Here is a 24,504-nt window from a genome sequence, read left to right on the forward strand (position 1 = left end):
GTGCGCCACCACGCCCGGCTAAATATTTATATTTGATTTAAATATATATATTTAATTTTTAAAAAACACCCTCCGTTTTGTACTGCAAAAGACCAAATGCTTCCTTATCAAAACAACCCGTGTGCAGACACAGCTTGGCGAGCTGTCTGTTCTAGCTACTCTATTGCCCCAGCAAACCATGTCTTCTTTGTTCTTTATTCTTCAAGATAACCCTACAGCTTATTCTTCATCATTTTAAATGGGTTAAAGCGGCTTATTTTATTCCAGAAATGTACTCTGTCTTTTGGTGGTTGGGATTCAAACGCACCCGCTACTGGAATTACGTCATCGGAGGCTTTGGCGCCATTTTCTGAATCGACGGTTGGTGAGGGGAGGGGCGGGGGAGGTCTGCTGTTGGCCGCTTCCATTTTCTTGAGGCTGACGCGTCTGGCGGGGGTGTCGCAGCGCATGGAGCTTCGTAAGTCTTCTGTTTCCTCTAGACTCTGGAGATTCGGACAAGAAATGATTGAACATAATTTGAGAAACTCCCTTTTATGATGTTCTGGCCCGTCGCTTGGCTTAAAGTCTGACAGGCGGAAAGCGCTGGTTCCGTATCTCCCCCCTCCCCCGATAGTGACAATGGTACGGTCCATGGCGGTTCTCCTTCACGCCTTGTGGCCTCTGGCAGTCACAGCTAGGGAAGGTGGAAGGTCGCTGAGCCGGTTATGCTGAGGCAGTTGGTTCCAGTTGCTTCGCGCTCTTTCTCCCGGTAACCCCTACCTTATTTTTTATTTAATTTTGGTTGGTTTTTACCCTCTTTTCTGATTTGTAGAAAATGGTTTTCTTGTCGTCGTTGTCGTCATCGTTGTTGGTGTTGTTGTCGTCCATATTTATTTGTTTGTTTTTTTCTCTCCAGACTCTAGAACGTTTCCCGCGTTCCAGTTTTTCCTGGAATCGTCTATAGTTCTTTAGCTTGGTAAGTTTCTCTTTTATTATCTGTCAAATCCTCACGTACTTGCTTTTGCTGTCAGGGGCCAGAGGAAGTTTGACTGACAGAACTAGCCACGTAAAATGGACATTTTTTTTTTCTGTCAGGCTGACAGCTTTGAATACCTGACACGGGTGGGGATAAAGTTTTTAAAAGTACTTAGGTATAACATTCACTTCCTGTTAAAAGCATTACTTTCCCCAGTTTAGATAGTAAGTTATCTTTATTGGCTTAAAGGAGAAAACCTTTCCGGCGCCTTTCCGCACCTTTGTGGCGCAGGCTCCTTCTGGCAGCACAGGCCCCTGAGGCTGTTATTCGGCTTGTTTCTCACATTTTGCCTAGTGTCCCCGGTCTGAGGTTACGTGTCACCTTTGCATTGCCAGTGCCTGGCGCCTACAAATCAGGATACTAAATAGGAGTAGAGGGGTTATGTAGTTAGTCGGGATAGTGGTTTTTAAAAGAAAAAAAAAAATGGTTTCTCAAAAAGTACGGGCGCCGCTGTGACTGCCATTTGTAATCCCAGCACTCGGGAGGCAGAGACAGGCAGATCACTGTGAGTTCGAGGCCAGCCTGGTCTACAGAGTGAGTCCAGGACAGTGAAGGCTACACAGAGAGACCCTGACTCAAATAAATAAATAAATAAATAAATAAATAAATAAATAAAGTACATTTTCAGAAGTTGTCCCTCAAAAGAGAATTTGGTAATTCTTTCCTGTTAGTATTCCTTATTCTGAAACCTATATAAATTGCATTTGATAAATTTTCTTAGTTTTTATTTTTAAAATTAAGATGGATTCAGTGAAGGCACAGATTATCCAGCATTGTAAATAGTACTTACAATCACTTACAAGTGATCTTGGAATTCATTTACTAAGTGGATTCTTATTGACGGCATTATAAATAGAATGTTTGTGTTAATTTTATTTTCAGATTATTCCATGTAAGGGTACAGAAGTTTAATTGATTTGTTTACTGATCTTGTATCCTGAAGCCTTGTGTTTGTTAGCTCTAATCATTTTTTTTTCTGTAGGTGTTTTAGCTTATCTCTATATGTGGTGGTTTACATATATTTAATTTTTGGAATAATTTTACATATAATTTTTGGAATAAGTCTTATATTCTTGTGATAAACATATTTGTTAAAGATATTTTTTATATATTTCCAAAATATGTTTGTTGTTAGTATCTTCTTAAGGACTTTGCTTGTGTAGTATGAATGAATTGGCCTGTAATTTCCTTTTTGTGTGCTGTCATTGGATGGTTTTGGTATTACTGAGTTGTTATGTTACCTCCTGAGTTTTTCTTTTCTTAGTTTTGTTTTGTTTTTGAGATAGGAATAGAACTAATGTTAAACACGTTTTAAATGCTTGGCTTATTTCTCCATATAAAGTACCTGGGCCTGAAGATTAATTTTTAGAGGAATTATGAGGTTAAAATTTTAATTTTTAAACTGTGGGCTTATATACATGCACACATATTAAGTATTTTGTTTCTATATTGTGAGTGATGTTGGCCTGTAATTTTCTTTCTTTCTTTCTTTTTTTAAATAGGCATACAGGTAATTTTAACATATAGGTAGGAATAATTGGATTCAGAGGGTCAATAATAATAAAAATTAAAATCAGGCCGGGCATAGTGGTGCATGCCTGTAATCCCATCACTTGGGGAGGCAGAGGCGGGTGGATCTCTGAGAGTTTGAGGCCAGCCTGTTCTGCAAAGCAATTCCAGGACAGGCAAGGCTATCCAGAGAAACCCTGTCTCGAAAAACAAAAACACAAACAAAATATAAAATGAAATCAGATGTTGAACTGAGAGGTATATGAGGTAGAGGGGTGCTAGGGATAGTTGAAGGGACGTGGATATAATAAGCACTATATAAATTTATTGAATTTTTTCATTTATTTATTTTCTTTGTAGACTGGTCACAGCCCTCCTCTCTCCTCTTCTCCCATTCCCACCCTCCCCACTCCCCTTTTCCTCTGAGAAGGGGAGGCCTCCCATGGGTACCAACCCACACTGGTACATCAAGTCACAGCAGGACTAAGGGCATCCTCTCCTCCTGAGGCCAGATAAATCAGCCTAGCTAAGGAAAAGGGATCCAAAGGTAGGCAACAGAGTCAGAGACAGCCCCTATTCTCATTGTTAGGGGACCCACATAAAGAACAAAATGTACATCAGTTGCTGGGTGAAGCCTCTCAGAAGATAGTTAATGCTAGGCTCCTGTCTGTAAGCATAGCAGAGTATTGTTATAGTGTTAGGGGTTGGCTCCCTCCCATGGCATGGGTCTCAAGTTGGGCCAGTCATGGATTGGCCATTTCTGTTCCATCTTTATCCCTGTACTTCTTATAGGCAGGACAAATTTGGGGTAGAAGGTTTTGTGGGTGGGTTGGTGTCCCCTCTCCCTCCACTGGAAGTCCTACAGGATGTGACCACTTCAGGCTCCATATTCCTCACTGCTAGGAGTCTCAGCTAGGCTCACCCCCTTAGACTCCCAGGAGCCTCTCCTGTCCCAGTGATGCCCCCTCCCCAATTTCTATTCTCTCTCCCAGCCCTCCCCCTATCTCTCCATACCTAATCTCCACCCATGTGCCCCTACCCTACCCTGTCTCCCACCCATTTCCCTCCATCTACTTCAGATATGTATTTTATTTTAATATGAATGAATATTAAGGATTTTACTTCTGTATTATATTGCCCTGTAATTTTGTGTGTGTGCTGTTTTTGGACGTTTTCTGTATCACTGAGTTGGCGTATTAACACCTAGGGGTTTTTTGTTGGTTTTAGCTAGGCATAGAACTAAAGTTAAATATTCTTTAAATGCTTGGTTTATTTTTCCATGTAAAGCATGTGGGCCTGGAGATTAATTTTTAGAGGAATTATAAGTTAAAATTTAATTTTTTAAACTGTGGCCTTATATACATGTATATATATATTATGTATTTTGCTTCTATAAGTGATGTTGGCCTGTAATTTTCTTTCTTTCTTCATTCTTTGTATGTGTGTGTGTGTGTGTGTGTGTGTGTGTGTGTGTGTGTGTGTGTTTGCTGTGTGTGCTGTGTTTGGATGGTTTATAGGATCACTGAGTTTGCATATACCTTATGAGTTTTTTTTGTTCTTTTGTTTGTTTGAATAGGCATAGAATTAATGTTAACATATGAGCAGCAGTAATTAGACTCAGGGAGTTACTACTAATAATTAAAATCTGGATGTGGAACTGGGAGGGATATGGGTTAGAGGGGTACTAGGAATAGTTGGAAGGAGGTAGATATGGGTAGATATAGAGGTAGATATGGGTAGATATCCTAAACATTATATAAATGGATTGAATTTTTTAATTTTTTATTAATTTATTCTTGTTACATCTCAATGGTTATCCCATCCCTTGTATCCTCCCTTTCTTTCCTCCCTCCCATTTTCCCCTTATTCCCCTCCCCTATGACTGTTCCTGAGGGGGATTTCCTCCCCCTGAATATGCTCATAGGGTATCAAGTCTCTTCTTGGTAACCTGCTATAAATGGATTGAATTTTTTAAAATAAAAATATTTTTAAAACTGTTCACTCAAATTATTTTATATTGTGTGTGCTATAGCTATTTGCAGTTTCTAAGCATTTGCTTTGTTTAAGTTGACAAGCTTATTTGCATATAAATATTTGCTGATTCTTTTGATGTCAGTAGGATCTTTAGAGATATGCTCTGTTTGATACCCCATTTTTTAATAGTTTTATCAAAATGTAAGCTTGCAAATATTTAATATGTACAGTTTGATTAATTTAGTCATATGTAAATATTTATAACATCACTACAATTGAGGTAGTTCTTTTAAAAAATATTTTATTAATTTATTCATATTACATCTCAATGGTTATCCCATCCCTTGTATCCTCCCACTCCTCCCTCCCTCCCATTTTCTCCTTACTCCCCTCCCCTATGACTGTGACTGAGGAGCACCTCCTCCCCCTGTATATGCTCATAGGGTATCGAGTCTCTTCTTGGTAACCTGCTATCCTTCCTCTGAGTGCTACCAGGCCTCGCTATCCAGGGGATGTTGGTCACAAATGGGGCACCAGAGTTTGTATGAAAGTCAGACCTCACTCTCCACTGAACAGTGGAGAATGTCCTGTCCATCGGCTAGGTCTGGGTAGGGGTTCGAAGTTTACTGCCTATATTTTCCTTGGCTGGTGCCATAGTTTGAGCATGACCCCAGGACCCAGATTTGCCTGTCATAATGTTCTTCTTGTAGGTTTCCAGGACCCTCTGGACCCTTCTATTTCCCCATTCTCCTATGCTTCTCTCACCTAGAGTCCCAATAGGATGTCCTCCCCTCTGACCCACTTTCCTGGTAAGTAAAGTCTTTCATGGGACATATCCCTTGGGCTAGTGTCTCGATATAAGTGAGTATATACCATTTGTCTCTTTTTGCTTCTGGGTGAGCTCACTCATTATGATCATTTCTAGTTCAATCCATTTGTTCACAAATTTTGGAAATTCCTTGTTTTTAATAGCTGAGTAGTATTCCATAGTGTAAATTTACCACAATTTCTTTATCCATTCTTCTACCGAGGGACATTTAGGCTGTTTCCATGTTCTGGCTATTATGAATAAGGCAGCTATGAACATGGTTGAGCATATGTCCTTGTTGTGTAGTAGAGCATTTTCTGGGTATATTCCAAGGAGTGGAATAGCTGGGTCTTGAGGAAGCCCTATTCCCATTTTTCTGAGAAAGAGCCAGATAGATTTCCAAAGTGGTTGTACTAGTTTGCATTCCCACCAGCAATGGAGAAGTGTTCCTCTTTCTCCATGTCCTTGCCAGCATGTGGTGTCACTTAAATTTTTGATCTTAGCCATTCTGATGGGTGTAAGATGGAATCTCAGTGTCGTTTTGATTTGCATTTCTCTGATGACTATTGAGGCTGAGCATTAGTTTAAGTGTTTCTCAGCCATTCGTTATTCCTCTGTTGAGAATTCTGTTTAGTTCTGAGCCCCATTTCTCAATTGGGTTATTTGGTTTGGTGGTGTTTAATTTCTTGAGTTCTTTATATATTTTGGATATTAGACCTTTGTCAGATGTAGGATTAGTGAAGATCTTTTCCCAGTCTGTAGGCTGTTGCTTTGTTCTCTTGACAGTGTCTCCTGCCTTACAGAAGCTTCTCAGCCTCATGAGGTCCCATTTATTAATCGTTGACCTTAAGTTCACCCAGAAGCAAAAAGAGACAAATGGTATATACTCACTTATATCGAGACACCAGCCCAAGGGATATGTCCCATGAGAGACTTTACTTACCAGGAAAGTGGATCAGAGGGGAGGACATCCTATTGGGACTCTAGGTGAGAGAAGCATGGGAGAATGGGGAAATTGAAGGATCCAGAGGGTCATGGGAACCTCAAGAAAACAAGAAAAACATTATGATGGATGGATCTGAGCCCAGGGGTCTGGCTCAAACTATGGCACCAGCCAAGGACAATACATGCAGTAAACTTCGAACCCCTACCCAGATCTAGCCAATGGACAGGACATTCTCCACAGTTGAGTGGAGAGTGGGGACTGACTTTCACACGTACTCTGGTGCCTCATATTTGACCACGTCCCCCGGATGGGGAGACCTGGTAGCACTCAGAGGAAGGATAGCAGGCTACCAAGAAGAGATTTTATACCATATGAGCATATACAGGGGGAGGAGGTCCCCCTCAGTCACAGTCATAGGGGAGGGGAGTAAGGGGAAATTGGGAGGGAGGGAGGACTGGGAGGATACAAGGGATGGGCTAACAATTGAGATGTAATATGAATAAATTAATAAAATATTTTTAAACCTAGGGAGATGGAAAATCAAGAAAGAGGAACGTATTTTAATTTCTTTTCTCTAAGAGAAGTTTGAGATTTTGTAAGTGCTAGGAATCAAGAGTACCCTTTCATGGGTTTTGTTTTATTTTCTGCAACACACACACACACACACACACACACACACACACACACACACACAGACACGCGCGCAGCGCATACATGCCACAAACCAAAATCCAAGTGCCTTCCTCATTCCATTTACACTTTTTTTTGAAGCAAGGTATCTCACTGAACTTGGAACTCACAGACTGTTTCGACTTAATGACCAGGGAGTGTCAGGGATCCATCTGTGTTCACCCTCCTCTCCCAGCTCTGGGCTTATACGCACATATTGCTGCTTGGCCACGTTTTGGGGGATTGAGATAAAAAAAGGTTCATATTTGAGAGGAGAATATGACATACCATTTATTGAGCACCTACAATGTATGCTTTGTATATACAGATTTATAATTTGAGCTGCATGGCTCCTCTTTATGGAAGTGGCATTATAGTTGTTTGCAAATGAGGCCTCTCAGATTCCGAGATGGTAAGGTAGTTGATTTAGAAGCCTAAGCTCAACCCTTAAAATCTGTGCTCATTCTACCTTTTCACACTGTAGCGTTTCAAATTTTTTGAAATGTTTTTGAGAAAGACTTTATAGTAATTTAGAAATTACTTGGTAATCTGTGTTGCTAAATATTTTGTTTGGAGGTAATCATTAACTCATTCGACACTATAAAATGGACATTGAATGTGTGTGGGTTTAGAAGGGCAACTCTGTCAGAGTTGAAAGGGTCTCTTGTATAGCAAAACAAGTTACTTTTAATAATAATGTAGCTGCTTGTAAAGTGCTTATGTATATCTTAACTACTGAGGATTCACAAACTAAAAGAACTTTCTAGGATATAAACTAAAATCCCATTCTGAGATTGGCAAAGCCAGAATGTGGTGACTGTTAAATTCTTTTTTATTTTTTAAAGATTTATTTATATATTATGTATACAGTGCTCTGCCTGCATGTACACCTGCAGGCCAGAAGAAGGCACCAGATCTCATTATAGATGGTTGTGAGCCACCATGTAGGTGCTGGGAATTGAACTCAGGACCTGTGGAAGGTCAGCCAGTGCTCTTAACCTCTGAGCCATCTCTCCAGCACGACTGTTAAATTCGTATCACAAATTATTTTCAATAATTAATTTCCTTCTGCCCTTTCCTATTTATTTTCTTACTAGGTGTCTAAATAAGATACCTGGATATAGAATTAGATTGTAGTATCTTCTAATTGAATACAAGTTTTGGGTGCAGTCTTGCCTGTCATATGTACATGGCTGTATGCAGTCATCTCCCTGTATTTTTGTATAGTGTCATAATTTCTGTGACCAGACTTTAAAAAGTATCCAGTCCATCAGGTAGTAACTATTCTACATGAGCTGCCATATATTGGGTTGTTTTAGTGCAAAACTCTCATGTAAATTTGTGCCTAGTATTCCTGAGTCTAAACTAAGGGACTAAGCCACAGCCATAGCACCTATAGAGGGTGGCATGTCTCACCTAAACAACTCTGTAGATAGAGAGAGGTATACTTACTTCTGTCTTATAGGTGAGGTAGCTGAAGCCCATGCTGTTTAAGTCACTTTCTCAGCATTATTTGTGATAGAATGAAGCTTTATAGTCAGATTTACTCAGTCTTAAGGTATACATTTTCTCAGAGCTGTTATAGAAAAACTAAGTTTTCTTAAGAATTTCTACAGAATTTTTGTGGTATACCTCGTGAAGGTAGAGCTGTTATAGAAAAACTAAGTTTTCTTAAGAATGTCTACAAAAGTTTTGTGGTACGTCTGGCGAATGATATTTTAAAGCATTTCTTTCTGATTGCAGCTCTACCTTGGAGGAAGCACCACTGAATCTGCATCAAGATGCCACTACCATCCAAAAGATCCAAATGGCACTCTGAGAAAGCTCAGGCTGACAAGACTGTGCCCAATGAGGAAGAAAAGGTTAAAGCAAATAGTCTCTTTATGCATTGCTTTCATGATTATCCTTACCTCGGAATCTTTTATGGTGTCTGTATTTTTTTTTCTGAGAAGGTGGGAATTTCTCACAATTGGCGTAGTTGAAGAATGCCAGGGACCTAGGGGAAGATATTGAGTGTTTAATTCAGGGGTGAGCTCTTGTTTAATATCTTCAAGGCCTTAGGTTCTATCCCAGTTGTCCCTCTAAAGTAACTTGAACAAAAGTCAAAGATTCTACTCCTAATTATCCTGTACTAGTGTAGGTAAAATCCACTAATAAGTGCGTATAGACCATGTGTGTCTTTCTGGGTCTGGGTTACCTCACTCAGGGTGATCTTTTCTAGTTCCACCCATTTGCCTGAAAAATTCATGATTTTATTGTTTTGAATAGCTGAGTAGTATTCCATTGTGTAAATGCACCACGGTTTCTTTACCCATTCTTTGGTTGAGGGGCATTGAGGTTGTTTTCAGACGTAAACACCTATGGATGAGATAAGGGCCATTTTTCTTTCTAAGCCAAACAACATTGAGTTCTCATTAATGATTATGTTTATTCTTTGCATTCTTCTAGAAGCTCCAAGAATCCTACCAGGAAGCTGTAGTACATTTATGGTAGTATGTTCTGTCTGTTAAAGATTCTGTCTGTTAAATATGCTTTTTAAAATATTCAGATTTTAATTCAGATCCCTAATTTGAAAATCCAATACCAGTATAAGACCTATTGCTTTTTATAGTACATACAAACTAGTGAAATTCTTTTTTAAAAAAGAAAGAAAGGCTAGAGAGAGGGCTTGGTGGTTAAGACCTTTTACTTCTCTTAGAGAGGATAAGCGTCAGTTTCTAGCACGTGCATCTGGCAGCTTACAGCAGCTTGTAGCTCCAGCTCCATGGTATCATGGTATCTGAAGCCCTCTTCTGCCGCGTTTACATGCAGAAGCACAAACACATGCACATAATTAAAATACATTTTAATGCTAGAAAGATTACTTAGGTCTTTTAGAGTGTGTACTGCTTTTCCAGAGGATCTAAGTTAAATTTCCAGGACCTACACTGGGAGGCTCACAACCACTAGCTCCACGGGGAGTCCCAGTCCTCTGGTCTCCTGTGGGCACCTGTAATCATGTGAACCAAAACATAGACAATACACATACATAATTAAAATAGTAAAAATAAATCTTTCAAAAAGATGAATTAAAAAGAAAAATATCTAGGTCCCATCCTGAAGATATTTAATTATGTATATGTGAATCCTTCAAATGTGAAGAAGCTAAAACCCAAGAAATTTCTAGTATCAAACATATTAGATGCTGGAGACTCAACAAGTATTACATTTATTTTTGTTGTTTTGTTTTTGGTTTTTGAGAAAGGGTTTCTCTGTGTAGCCTTGGCTATCCTGGACTCGCTTTTGTAGACCAGGCTGGCCTCGAACTCACAGAGATACGCCTACCTCTGCCTCCCAAGTGCTGGGATTAAAGGCTTGTGCCACCACTGCCTGGCCCACTAGTATTAAATTTTAAGAATGTATTAGTACACTTAAATTTCCCTGATTTGACTTTGGGTAAGTTTAACATTGACTCTCTAGCTCTGGTATTTTCTATATTCATCAACATATATGTTTTAACAAGACTTATATTAACACATGAATTATCATCAAGAGAGTTTCCTGAAGCAGAGAGCATTAGGCAAGTGTGTATAGTTTTGTGTTGTTGTTTTGGTTTTAGTTTGGGGTTTTGTTGTTGTTGATTTTTTTATAATGCTGGACATGTAGCTCAGTGGCAGAGCACTAGCCTATTGGTTCCAAGGCCCTGTATTCGATTTCTAGCACTGCACACTTTGGTTTTTGTATGTGCAGAATGAACATTTTCTGTTAATTTTTACTTTGTCCTAGTAAAATGATTTTCATGGAGGAAATCATGCTTTTTCCCATGTAAATTTAAGATTTAATACCTTAACTGATCTTTTGGTGTACCAAATGTTCTGATTGTGGTTATGACATTCTAAGTTTTCTCTTATTGCCATTGCTTTTCCAACCCCAACTTTATTTTGACACATTTTGTAAATAAGGTTTATTGAGTTTAGTTTCCACTGTTAATTGAGATTATTTCAGTAACATCAGGTAAGAATTAGAAGACAAACTGTTAGTTTATTTTTTAGCTGGTTTGAAAGAAATACTCTTTTGTTATTTGTTAATTATTTCTACTAGGGTTATCTATTACAAATAAAATAAAGATGAATAGTTGTTTTTTTTTTTTTTTTTAGCAGAAATAGAAAGGGAAGTAATTCTTAGCTCTTCTAGAATTGCTGACTTTTGATGGAATGGTGTATTGTATCATAAATACAATTCTCCAAGTTTTGGAATACTGCATCATATACTGTTACTGATATAGCTAGTACAAAGCAAGTGGTCATATCCTAGTATTCTGCTTAATAATTGTAATCTCTTCTCCCTGGTGGGGCTGCCTCACCAGGCCACAAGGGAAGAGGACACTCTCAGTTCTGATGTGACGTGATGAGGTGGGTTGGGTTAGTGCGAGGGGTGTCTCTCTTTCTAAGAAATAGGGGTGTGAAGATGGGGGAGGTAAGGCTGAGTTTGTTCTTAGAATTTAAAAAGCAAAATCTGAGATTTCATAGATATTCACCAAACAGAAACTGTTAAAGCATAGAAAAATGCTACAAGAGTGATTTTTTTTTTTTCACTTCTAGCTCCATAGAGATAGTCTTAGTCACTTGGGAGTTAGGTAAAGTATGACTAGATACACAGTACCTAGAAAGAAAATCCTTGGTACTTAAGGTATGTAACATCCTCCTCTCCGTTATCACTTTTCTTCTCCCCCATAGGTCTTACATATCAAATTATTATTTGATATGTAAGACAATCTGTATTAACAAATTATTTTCTTGAAATAAAATTTTCTTTTGTGATGTTTACAAGCAGTCAGGACTACATAGTTTTAATGTACTATTTCTTTCTATTTACAGTTCATATAGACTGAAAATATATATTTTATAGTAGAAATTTTGCTTAGGCTGTGCAAGACTCTAGGTTCAATCTTTATCACAGTTACGACAAAACACTTTCAAAACTATATTCTCTTTTGTAATCCATAAGGACTATAAGGTATGTTATTATTCCAAGTATACTGATGAGAAAATTGAGTCTCCTAGCCTAAGTGACTCTTCCAAGGTTAATATTTAGTAGACAATGGATTCTGGGCTAGAACCTGGGCTTGTCCCTACTTAATATATATTAAATCAGTTCATTTGGTATAACAGACCCTTAATTACTCGTGTTATTTAACTAAATTACTTGGCGCTATTCCTATCAAAACAGTAGTGATGACAGTTGTTAATCTTGGATAGTATAACTATGAGAAGAGGAAAAGAATAAATTAGCTTCATAAAGCTGTTTTACTCATTTTGAAACTTTCACTAAAAATCATCTAATCTCTTCATAGTCTTGTTCCTGTTGTCAATGGCTCGATACTTCAGTGGCCGTTTAAACCTCTCTGGGTGCCAAAATAAATGTTTATTGTATTTCATAGGATTCTACATATCCCAGTTACTTGGACGTTGTAATGGAGTTATCCAAGCCCCAAATGTGACCTAAAGTTCACAGAGGGGTTGCTTGCCCTTCTCCATGCTCACTTGCCTCTTACTTTTATAGAGTGGAGAAGATAATCATACAATAGCTTCACCTTCATCTCAAGCCACAGTAAAAAAGAGATCAGCATTTGAAGATCTCACTAATGTGAGTACGCTAACCTCATTCTTTCCGTAGTTTTACATAAGCCTTAGATGTTCTCTGCCTTGAGCCATCTTTCTAGTTTACCAGCCGACCTTGACTCTCGGAATGATGACAGCACAATTTATTTGGAAATCAATGACAGAGTCTCACATACTAGAGGCTGTTTTTACTGGGTTAATTTATATGTTCTCTGGAGCCCATAAACAGTGACCAGTATACGGAATTGTAAACAACTACAGCAACTATGAGGATTATATTTACCTAAAAATCCATAGGAGGCTTCCTAGGCTTTGGAAATGAGTTATTATAGAATAATTCCACTAGTCCAAGGTATCAATTCAAGTGCTATCGGACTTTCAGGAAAGACCATTTTTCTTTTCTGTAGGATTGGCCACACCCCTATCTCCCAAGATTTAAATTCTATTATTAGCCTAGTAATACTGACAATCAAAACTACCACTTGTGTGTACCAAACTATAGAGGAGAGGACCCATAGCCCTAGGCTGGTGGGGGCAACCATCAACACCTATCACAGAGCTCTGAGAAGAATGAAGTTTACTAGAGTAAGTGGAAGTATGGATTAAGCGACCTCCATATCAATTAAAAAGGACAGTTTAAAATAAATAAATAAATAAATAAATAAATAAATAAATGGGACAGTTTTGCCCACAATCTGGACAGTTACTGTAGGATCCTCCATAGTAATTCTGATGTTTTTGTTGAGAGTTAAGGTCCCAGGGCATCCATTTTCAGCCACCAAGCCCAGCAAACTCGAGAAATTTTCCTGCGGAGGAGGAACTTGGGAGACTCATCTACCTTGGTAAGGCAAAGAGGAACAGTTGACCCTCCAGTGTCCTGCCTGTCCACAGATTGAGCAGGGTTCTGGTGGCAGGTGAGGTGAGGTACTTCATCCAGTGACTGGTGTTACCACGTTTGAAACAAGTCTTGCGTGGAGTCCATTGATGCCTTGTTTTTTTTTTTTTTTTTGGAAGTGGCCCCAGGCTGCTGCCAGAAACAGGCATATCTGTCTATAGTGGGGAGGCTTTTGCAGCCTTTCCTGCGCCTTCCTTTCATTCAACACCTTACATGCCATATTCAGCAGACCTCTGAGTGTTTAAGGGCCATCATCTACATTAAACAAACATTGAATATTGTTAAGTATGAAAATAAACTTTAAACCATAAATACAGTCCATCGAGAGGCTAAGAATTTTGTTTTCCTGATCCTTTTAAAGTATACTATCTAAAAATATCATAGATTTATGGCACAATATTTTTTCAAGTAGCTAAAACCTAACAAAGTTAGCAAAGACATAAAGTCAGTTTCTGTTAAAGTAAAGAGACCATTATAATCTTAGGAATTTATAAACCTTAATTATCAAGCATATGTTTTTCCTAAAGCCTATTTTCCATAAACTTTGTGTTTAGTTTTGTCCCCATCTGTTGTTTTTCACTGTTAGGACAAAATCATCATACAAAAATTCACCCTTATGCAAAATATTTTAGAGGCCTGATGTTGCTTCCTTATTCTAATTTTTAAAAACCTATTTTCCTAAATTAGAGCTGAATCCAAGTTACATATGTGGTATGATGTATCAAATTATATTAATATAGATTTTAAAGTATAAAATTTTTCTGTTGTAAGCTTTAAACTACCCTTTTCTCTGACTGAGATTTTACAGATTGTTTTCTTTAAACCACACTCCCAATGATCTTACAAATGCAAAGATTTTTAAAAAAAGCTTACATTTATGCAGAAGCTTCAAAGATATCCATGACTTTGAATGGCAGAACATTTTAGTAAACAAAACAAAGAACAGGGGAATGCTACTCAGAAATCTAAACATATGTGATTAAATTTGGCCATATTAATTTTACACATAAGTTTCTCTTGATTAAAATTTAAATATTATTAGATAAACAACAGTAACCTCTGTTGGAAATAGTTTCTTTTTTGAGCTATTCTCAGGCACAGAGTGTCTTTTTCCTGGGTTGTCCTGTTGTTTTCCTTCTTCCTGTCATAGAGTCAGAGGGCAGCCTGACCCAGGACAGAGGCCTTAGAGACAAACATGCTTGGGTTTAAAGTATGCCAGCAAACCCCATCCCCAGACCCAGCTTTTCGGTAAAGTAAAACAGCATGTGACAACTTTCCAGTTTTATCCATACCTACAAGACATTTGAGTCTCTGTAAGACTAAGCACAGTGATCAGAAGGAGATGGGGAAGCAAAGAAGACTTAGAGATAAGGTATTTTAGACCATCTGTGGTAGAAATTGTCACAATTTGTGAAAATTTGGTAGTAGAATGTGTCTTTTTTTTTGCCATTCAGACTGGTTATCAAGCCTGTATCAAGGCCATATTTGCCATAAAAGATAAGGCATCAGGGCTTATTAATATCTCTGAGTCTGAGGAGGGAAATAAATTTGAGAAGGGAGAAAAGAGGAGTTGATGAGTCTAATTCTAAATGGGAAGAGCCTGTGATTGGGTAGAGGGAGGAAGGGAGGCACCCTTGAGGAAAGGGTGTCAGGAAAATCTCAGAAGGAAAGCAAAGAGGAGGTAGGAGAGACTTAGGAAAGAGCCCGTAAATAGGAGTCTCACCAGAAGGAGGATGCCAATGTCACAGGAGGGGAGACACAGGGAGGGTGACACGGTAAGGGATAAGTACCATAGGACAAAGTCCCAATCCGAGGGCATTCTCGAAGGACTTAGATTTGTGAGACAGATGCCCATTGATCATGTAGACAGGAGTCCCTTTTCCTGACAAACAGAAACCTGCTTCACAAGACATCCCTTGTCCATGTGAAGTCTGAAAGGGGACTAAGTAGATGAGGAGAGACAGGTGGGTTGAGAAGTTAGAGGAGAAAAACAGCTGAAGAGATGGACTCTATATTTTGGGGTCAAATGTGGTAGATAGCAGAAGCCAGCAGACTCAAATGAGTTTTAGCCAGGAGAGTTTGCCCTGAGCTAACAAATAGAATTCATGCATTCACTGGCTAGGTATGCCAAAAACAGTCACCTAACATTAAATAAGGTTAAATGTTAGGAAAAATCAGAAGTAATAGAAGTTGGTGATTTAATGTAATAGCAGGACAAAGGTAGTCATTTTCTTAGGAAATCACTATAATTGATACCTGATAAGTGCTTATGATGTCCTGAGTAATTAGTCTAAGGAATTTGCCTTGTATTGGCCCATTTACTCTTTTTATAACCCCATTGAATAGATACTACAATCATCTCTACTTGACAGATGAGAACCAGCATAGGTTTTTAAGTCTACTGATGAACTCTTCTTGTCCTCTACTGTAAAGCATTTTTGTGACTGTTAAAATACTTCTATCAGGCTGTGCTTGAGCCCCATGGGGGAATGGTTGTATAAGGAACATCTTCTGCTTTGAATCCCTGTTAAAACAATCTCTTTCATATAAATTATAACATATATGTTAATTTGGGGATAATTTCATATATATATATATATATATATATATATATATATATATATATATATATAATTTTATGTTAGTTTCCTATCCCATTAAATAATGGATCTAGAATGGATACCCAAACCAGAAAAATGTCTGCCTTTATAGCAACTTCCCTTGGCCCTCCTCATGCAGCATCATGTGGAATGGGACAAGGTATTTTTGTGCATGTGGACTACTATAAGAAACTAAAGATAACTTATACAAACAATATAATTTTTAAATTTCATTTATTTTTATGTGTATAGGTGTTTCACTTTCATACTTATGTGTTGTCTACAGAGGCCAGAAGAGGGAGGTTGTCACATCTCCCAGAACTGGAGTTACAGTTCGGAGTTATCATATGGGTACAGGTGCTCTGAAAGAGCAGTGAGTGTTTTTACTCACTGATCCATCTCTCTCCAGCCCCATGACTAGAAATTCATTACTCGCAGTTTTAGAAGCTGAGTAATACAAAATGAAGAAGCCAGTACATTTGGTAGTGGGTTGGAGCCGATTCATCATAAATAGTATTTTCTATGGCAGAAAGGCAAGACAATTCCCTTATGCCTCTCATTTAAGGGCACAAATCCTAGTTATGAGGTGAGAGTATCAACACATTTACTCAGCCCTGTAATGCAGCAGTTACAAAGCAATCCTTCCATATCTATGTCACAAAACAAAGCTACTAAAGTATTTCATATTTATTCAGTATATCCACGCCATGGGAACCCATCCTGACTGAGGATATGTAGTCAAGTAATGTACTTATAAATTACTTAGATTAGTTGTTTCTTGTCTCATTTTTTTTAGTTTAATGTGATTATAATGATAGTATTTATTTGAACTATTATTAGGCTCATTTGTCTTACTTTAAAGGTGTAACATTTGAATTGACTTTTTACTGACATCATTCAGATTCATGATTTCTCCTACTGTTTTAATAGGGTAGTCAGGATTGAGGTAGGACAGATTCTTGAGAGACAAATGGTAAATAAATATCACTTGACAGTGTGAGATGGCTGTATCATAGGTGAATTTGTGTTACAGGGCTACCCTCAATAACAAGTTGTTCTTGACCAAGCTAGACAGTAAAGTTAGTCATGTTTCCCACCTCCTCTGTACATTTTAAGTCAAACATAAGACAAACCGTCTTGTCAGTTATGCTTGAACCAGTATGCCTGGCATGGAAATACGAACTATCCTATATCTCTTAGGAACACTTATGACTGCTACTTTGTTGGTATGTATCAGTATCAGTATTGTTGTACTGATTGCTTAGTATATTCTCCACTGTGGTTGGTTGGCCCCAGTGCCATATCTGTTATGAAATTTTTAGATTGTAACTCCTGGGAACATCCAAATAAGCTGTCTGGGATGGGGAAATGTGCCAAGACTTTCTTATAAGAACCACTTATTGAATAATATGTGATTCTCTTAATTTATTGTCTTCTTTTTTGTTTGTTTGTAGGCTTCTCAAAGTCAGTCGGTCCAGTCAAAGAAGGAAGACAATACAGAGCTTAGAAGCCGTATTTCCAGAAAGACAAGAAGTGGAGCTGGTCAAAGTACTCGGATGAGAACAAAAGAGTAAGAGGAGACTCAGCAGGCATTGTCTCATATGACAAAGGGGGCACTATGATATCACCTTGATGCCATTAAGACTATTTTTACTGAGGCACAATGGTGACTGCCACATCACTTTTGGGTGCTAATGGAAGACCATATGCAGTTGTTGGAGTTGTAGGCCTCTGTTCTCTTTCTTTCTCCATGAGTTGTATGTGTGTGCTTGTGCACATTGAAAATGCTGTCATCATTGGACAACATTGTATATTTAATTAAGCCCCTGTTTGAGGTAGCCTCCATGGGGGAGCATAGGGACAATTTAACTTTCCCTGAACTCTCAGAAGCTGACTGATAGCATACAAGTTTGCATATGGAATTAGAAGCTTTGGGAGATAGTCCTCTTGCTACTACAGGGAAATTATCTCCTTGCACCCCAAACATGTGTCTTCCAGTTGTTAGAGGTTCTAGAAGTAGATTAGAAAAAAAATAATTTGCCCTTAGGAAACCATTTACTACAAGAAGACTTAAAAACTACTGTGAGGCCTTTTTATTTTAAGAGAAGACTCAGCAGGCATTGTCTCATATGATAAAGTAGAGGCTATGATATCATCTTGTCTCCATTAAGAATATTTTTAGTGAGGCACGGTCCTCCTTATTTTGGCTAGCAATAAAATTTTGTTAAACATATACAGCTACACTCATGGCTTTCCACAATGTATGTTGCTGCATTCACCCTGACAGCAAAGGGTTAATTATGATGAAATTAAGAAACTTTTAGATTTTCTTTGAGACTCTGTTTTATTATGTAGCCCACACTACCCTTGAACTCATAATCCTCCTGCTTCAGCCTCCATATGTTGGGATTGTAAGTGTGGGCCACTGTACCTGGTATATATTTATTGTCTGTCATGTTACAGAAAAAGTGTTGACACCTTCCTATCAGAATTATTTGTTCTTTCTCTCTTCTGCATCTTCAGCTGTACAGTTGCCATTTCACTGTTTTTAAGTTTGATTTTTTTAAAGCTAATGTACAAAGTAATAAGATTTACTATGTTTTTTTCCTGCCTATGTGTGGCTATACTTTGTTCTAATTCATCAGCGGCACCCAGTACCCTTCTTTCTGTCCATATGTCTTTCAGGCTGGTTCCCTTACTTCCCTGAGCAAGGTAGCCTCCCCTCCTGCTTTCATGTCACATGTATTTCATGACCCTTCTCTTTCCTCCCCTGCCTCCTCCAAGGGTTTCTCTTTGTTACTTCTCTAGGTACCAACCAATCTGTACTTACATAAATCAGACAGATGGCTGTAACAGAGCTAAGCATAGCTTCCAATGAGTAAGGTAAAAGTCGGGGATGCCAGCATGGTCTGCAGAGCACATTGCCATTCAGCTGGTTGAGAGAAATCAAAGTAGAATATTAGCATTTTTTCTTCCTTAGTTTGTAGCTTAAATGGAATTCCTGGGGGTGTGCATACATATTTGACCTTACTTCACTATGGTATTTTCTCTTGAACATCTTTATTATTCTGACTTTAGCAGGAAACAAACATTCTTCTCTTTATTCAGTGTTTAGTGGACTGGATCCTAATAATGACACCAGAATGAACAATAGTTACCATTTGTAGAAACTTCACTATAGTCACAGACTTTTCTAGGTCTTTTAATTTTTTTTATTTTAAATAAAACATAATTACATCATTCCCCCCCCCCTTCTCTCCCTCTAACCCTTTCCTTGTTCCCATCCCCTCTCAAATGTGTATGCTACTTCTCTTTATTATTGTTACATATATGGTGAGTCTACTTAGTGATGCTTACGTGTATAAGACTTTAGGACTGGTCACTTGGTATTGGAGAACTAATTAGATGCTCCTTACTGGGGAAGACTAGTTCTCTCACCAGTCATTAGTTGCCTGTGGTTCTTTGCATAGGAGTGGGATTTATGAGATTTTCTGCTTCCACATTAGCATGTTTATTGGTGTTGTCATTGTTCAGGTTTTGTTTAGACAGCCGTATTGTTGAGATTTCATGGCTATAGCTTTCCTTTCATTTAGGAGATAGATCTTACAGCAGCTTTCCTGGTCCTCCAGGGCTTACAGTTTTTACACTTACTTTCCTGCAATATTCCCTGCACCTTATGTGCAGCTGTGTTGTGGATCTATCAACTGGAGGTGGATACCCTGAGAGCATTTGATTTCTGCATCTTGACCATTTATGGTTTTCTCTAATGCACTCCACCTGCTCCCAAGAGAAGCTTCTTTGATGAAAGGTGGGAATTACACTTATCTGTATGTATAAGGATAAATGTTAGAATGCAATTAGGAATTGTGCTGGTCTAGTGAGGCAGCAGTAGCAGGTTTTTCTCTAAGATCAATAACCTCACTAGCCCTGGGAAGTTGGCTGGGTTTCCAGTAGCTGCCATGGTTGTCTTCCTGTTGAGGGGCCCTTAAGTCTAGATAGATAGCTATTGGTTACCACCAAGGTAGGGGTGTTACTGCTGCACCTTGAGGAATCTCTTGCCATACTGGTCATTGTGGTGGTTTACGAGCATTATAGCTGGGTCAGACTATTGATTGCTTCTCTTCTTTGGCAGCTTTCACGATATTTTCTGGTGCTGTGAAAGTATGTCAGGGAGGGAGGAAGCTTTTAGGTCAGATCCACCTCAATTCTTTCAAGTCTTGTATCCAAGGTGTATGGAATCTTCAGCCTCTGGGATGCAGCCAAGGGTAAAGCAGTATCCTGTATTGTTTTGAGAGTCCCTTGGACTACCCAGACCAACAATTTAAAAGGAGGTTTCTCATGCCTTATTTGTTGTTGTTGTTGTTGTTGTTGTTGTTGTTGTTGTTGTTGTTAGTCTATGGCAATTGCAGAGAGGAGAGAAACATCATTAGCTCAAGAGTTGTGTATGTGTGTGTGTGTGTATGTATGTATGCATGCATGTATGTATGTATGCATGTATGTATGTATGTATGTATGTATGTATGTAATTTTAGGAAAATATAAAATATATGATTTCTTACGGCTTTTGTAATGCCCTTAGTGACGTTTGTCTCTTTTCCCTCTTTTTCTTCTGTATTGATCTCCCTCCTCACTCTCAAATATCAGGTTTTGTAGATGTCTTTTATCAGGTTCAGGAATCTGATTTTCTCTTTAAATGTATTTTAGTTGAGGATTTCATACATGAGTGCCCTATATCTATATCTTTTCTAGCCCTTCTCACCAAACTTCTCATGTATGCTCCCAACCACTTCCAGTAGAATTAATGATCGTTTAATCTGTCTGCCTGCCTGTCTGCCTATTGTCTGTCCATCTGTCATCTTTCAGTCAGTCTGTTGTCTGTCCATTGTTCTGTCTATTGTCTTTGTCGGTTCATCTGTCCATCACTCTGTATGTCTACCTCTCTGTCTGTCATCTTTCAGTCAGTCTGTTGTCTGTCTTTTGGTCTCTCTGTCCATCTGTCATCTTTCAGTCAGTCTGTCCATTTGTCTGTCTTCTTTCACTCTGTCCATCAGTCTGTCATTCATTCTGTCTGTCCATCTGTCATCCATCTGTCTGTCCATTGTTATGTCTTTCTGTCAATTTCAATCTGTCCATCAGTCTGTCTGTCCCTTGTTCTGTCTGTCCACCTGTATGTCCATCTGTCATCTTTCAGTCAGTCTGTTGTCTGTCCATTTGTCATCTTTCTTTCTATCTGTCAGTCTGTCTGTCTATTCTGTCTGTCCATCTGTCCATCTGTCCTCTTTCTGTCTGTCCGTCAGTCGGTCTGTCCATCTGTGATATTTCAGTCTGTCCATCAGTCTGTCTGTCCATCTGTCCATCGTTCTGTCTGTCCACCTGTCTGTCCATCTGTCATCTTTCAGTCAGTCTGTTGTCTGTCCATCAGTCTGTCTATCTGTCTGTCTATTATCTCTTTCTGTCATCTTTCTGTCTATTCATCAGTCAGGCTGTTCATCTGTCATCTTTCAGTCAGTCTGTCTGTTGTCTGTTCATCAGTCTGTCTGTCCATCTATTGTCTCTTTCCATTTGTCATATTTCAGTCTGTCAGTCCATCTGTCATCTTTCAGTCAGTTTGTGGTCTGTCCATTGGTTTCTGTCCATCTGTTATCTCTGTCTGTCTTTCTGTCATCTATCAGTCTGTCCATCAGTCTGTCTGTCCATCTGTCATCCTTCAGTCTGTCCATTAGTCTGTCTGTCCTTCTGTCCATCATTCTGTCTGTCCACTTGTCTGTCCATCTGTCATCTTTCAGTCTGTCCATCAGCCTGTCTGTCCATCTGTCCATTGTTCTGTCTATCCATCTGTCATCCTTCAGTCTGTCCATCAATCTGTCTGTCCATTGTTCTGTCTGTTCACCTGTATGTCCATCTGTCATCTTTTAGTCAGTCTGTTGTCTGTCCATCTGTGATCCTTCAGCCTGTCCATCAGTCTGTCTGTCCATCTGTCCATTGTTCTGTCTGTTCACCTGTCTGTCCATCTGTCATCTTTCAGTAAGTCTGTTGTCTGTCCATCAGTCTGTCTGTCTGTTATCTCTTTCTGTCATCTTTCAGTCTATCCATCAGTCAGGCTGTTCATCTGTCATCTTTCAGTCAGTCTGTCTGTTGTCTGTTCATCAGTCTGTCTGTCCATCTATTGTCTCTTTCCATTTGTCATATTTCAGTCTGTCTGTCCATCTGCCATCCTTCAGTCTGTCTGTCAGTCTGTCTGTCCATCTGTCCATCGTTCTGTCTGTCCACTTGTCTGTCCATCTGTCATCTTTCAGTCTGTCAGTCTATTTGTCCATCTGTCTATCATTCTGTCTGTCCATTTTTTTGTCTACATGTCATCTTTCAGTCTGTCAGTCAGTCTGTCCATCTGTCATCCTTCAGTCTGTCCATCAGTCTGTCTGTCCATTGTTCTGTTTGTTCACCTGTAAGTCCATCTGTAATCTTTCAGTCAGTCTATTGTCTGTCCATCTGTCATCCTGCGGTCTGTCCATCAGTCTGTCTGTCCATCTGTCATCTTTCAATCTGTCTACCAGTCTGTCTGTCCATCTGTCATCTTTCAGTCTTTCCATTAGTCTGTCCATCTGTCCATTGTTTGGTCTGTTCACTTGTCTGTCCATCTGTCATCTTTCAGTCTGTCCATCAGTCTGTCTGTCCATCTGTCCATCAGTCTGTCTGTCCACTTGTCTGTCCATCTGTCATCTTTCAGTCTGTGTCAATCTGTCCATCTGTCTATCATTCTGTCTGTCCATTTTTTTTGTCTACCTGTCTTCTTTCAGTTTGTCCGTCAGTCAGTCTGTCCATCTGTCATCCTTCAGTCTGTCCATCAGTCTGTCTGTCCATTGTTCTGTCTGTTTACCTGTGTGTCCATCTGTCATCTTTCAGTCTATTGTCTGACCATCTGTCATCCTGCAGTCTATCCATCAGTCTGTCTGTCAATCTGTCATCTTTCAATCTGTCCATCAGTCTGTCTGTCTATCTGTCATCTTTCAGTCTGTCCATCAGTCTGTCTGTCCATCTGTCCATCATTTTGTCTGTCCACTTGTCTGTCCATCTGTCATCTTTCAGCCTGTCCATAGTCTGTCTGTCCATCTGTCCATTGTTCTGTCTGTCCATCTGTCATCCTTCAGTCTGTCCATCAATCTGTCTGTCCATTGTTCTGTCTGTCCATCTGTCATCCTTCAGTCTGTCCATCAATCTGTCTGTCCATTGTTCTGTCTGTTCACCTGTCTGTCCATCTGTCATCTTTCAGTCAGTCTGTTATCTGTCCATCTGTGATCCTTCAGCCTGTCCATCAGTCTGTCTGTCCATCTGTCCATTGTTCTGTCTGTTCACCTATCTGTCCATCAGTCATCTTTCAGTCAGTCTGTTGTCTGTCCACCAGTCTGTCTGTCTGTCTGTTATCTCTTTCTGTCATCTTTTAGTCTATCCATCAGTCAGGCTGTTCATCTGTCATCTTTCAGTTAGTCTGTCTGTTGTCTGTTCGTCAGTCTGTATGTCTATCTATTGTCTCTTTCCATTTGTCATATTTCAGTCTGTCTGTCTGTCTGTCATCTTGCAGTCTGTCCATCAGTCTGTTTGTCCATCTGTCATCTTTCAGTCTATCTGTAAGTCTGTCTGTCCATCTGTCCATCTGTCCATCGTTCTGTCTGTCCACTTGTGTGTCCATCTGTCCTCTTTCTGTCTGTCAGTCTGACTGTCCATCGTTCTGTCTGTCCACTTGTCTGTCTACCTGTCATCTTTCAGTCAGTCTGTTGTCTTTCTTTCTGTCTGTCTGTTATCTCTTTCTGTCATCTTTCTGTCTATTCATCAGTCAGGCTGTCCATCTGTCATCTTTCAGTCTATTGTCTGACCATCTGTCATCCTGCAGTCTGTCCATCAGTCTGTCTGTCCATCTGTCATCTTTCAATCTGTCCATCAGTCTGTCTGTCTATCTGTCATCTTTCAGTCTGTCCATCAGTCTGTCTGTCCATCTGTCCATCATTCTGTCTGTCCACTTGTCTGTCCATCTGTCATCTTTCAGCCTGTCCATAGTCTGTCTGTCCATCTGTCCATTGTTCTGTCTATCCATCTGTCATCCTTCAGTCTGTCCATCAATCTGTCTGTCCATTGTTCTGTCTGTTCACCTGTATGTCCATCTGTCATCTTTCAGTCTGTCCATCAGTCTGTTTGTCTATCTGTCATCTTTCAGTCTGTCTGTCAGTCTGTCTGTTTATCTGTCCATCGTTCTGTCTGTCCACTTGTCTGTCTACCTGTCATCTTTCAGTCAGTCTGTTGTCTTTCTTTCTGTCTGTCTGTTATCTCTTTCTGTCATCTTTCTGTCTATCCATCAGTCAGGCTGTTCATCTGTCATCTTTCAGTCAGTCTGTCTGTTGTCTGTTCATCAGTCTGTCTGTTCATCTATTGTCTCTTTTCTTTTGTCATATATGTTTGTCTGTCCATCTGTCATCTTTCAGTCAGTCTGTAGTCT

The 24,504-nt window shown here is 39.2% G+C and overlaps 1 protein-coding gene across 1 annotated transcript in view; it reads left to right on the top strand.

Moving 5' to 3' along the window:
• The first annotated feature begins 630 nt into the window (after positions 1–630).
• Positions 631–24,504, top strand: part of Ccnb3 (cyclin B3) — a 49,359-nt gene continuing 25,485 nt past the window's right edge. Inside the window, exon 1 of the mRNA XM_051141133.1 lies at positions 631–701. Within this exon, the coding sequence (XP_050997090.1) occupies positions 631–701 (71 nt within the window). The remainder of the gene's footprint in view (positions 702–24,504) is intronic.

This window comes from Acomys russatus, chromosome X, assembly GCF_903995435.1.
Source record: "Acomys russatus chromosome X, mAcoRus1.1, whole genome shotgun sequence".
Taxonomy (NCBI): domain Eukaryota; kingdom Metazoa; phylum Chordata; class Mammalia; order Rodentia; family Muridae; genus Acomys; species Acomys russatus.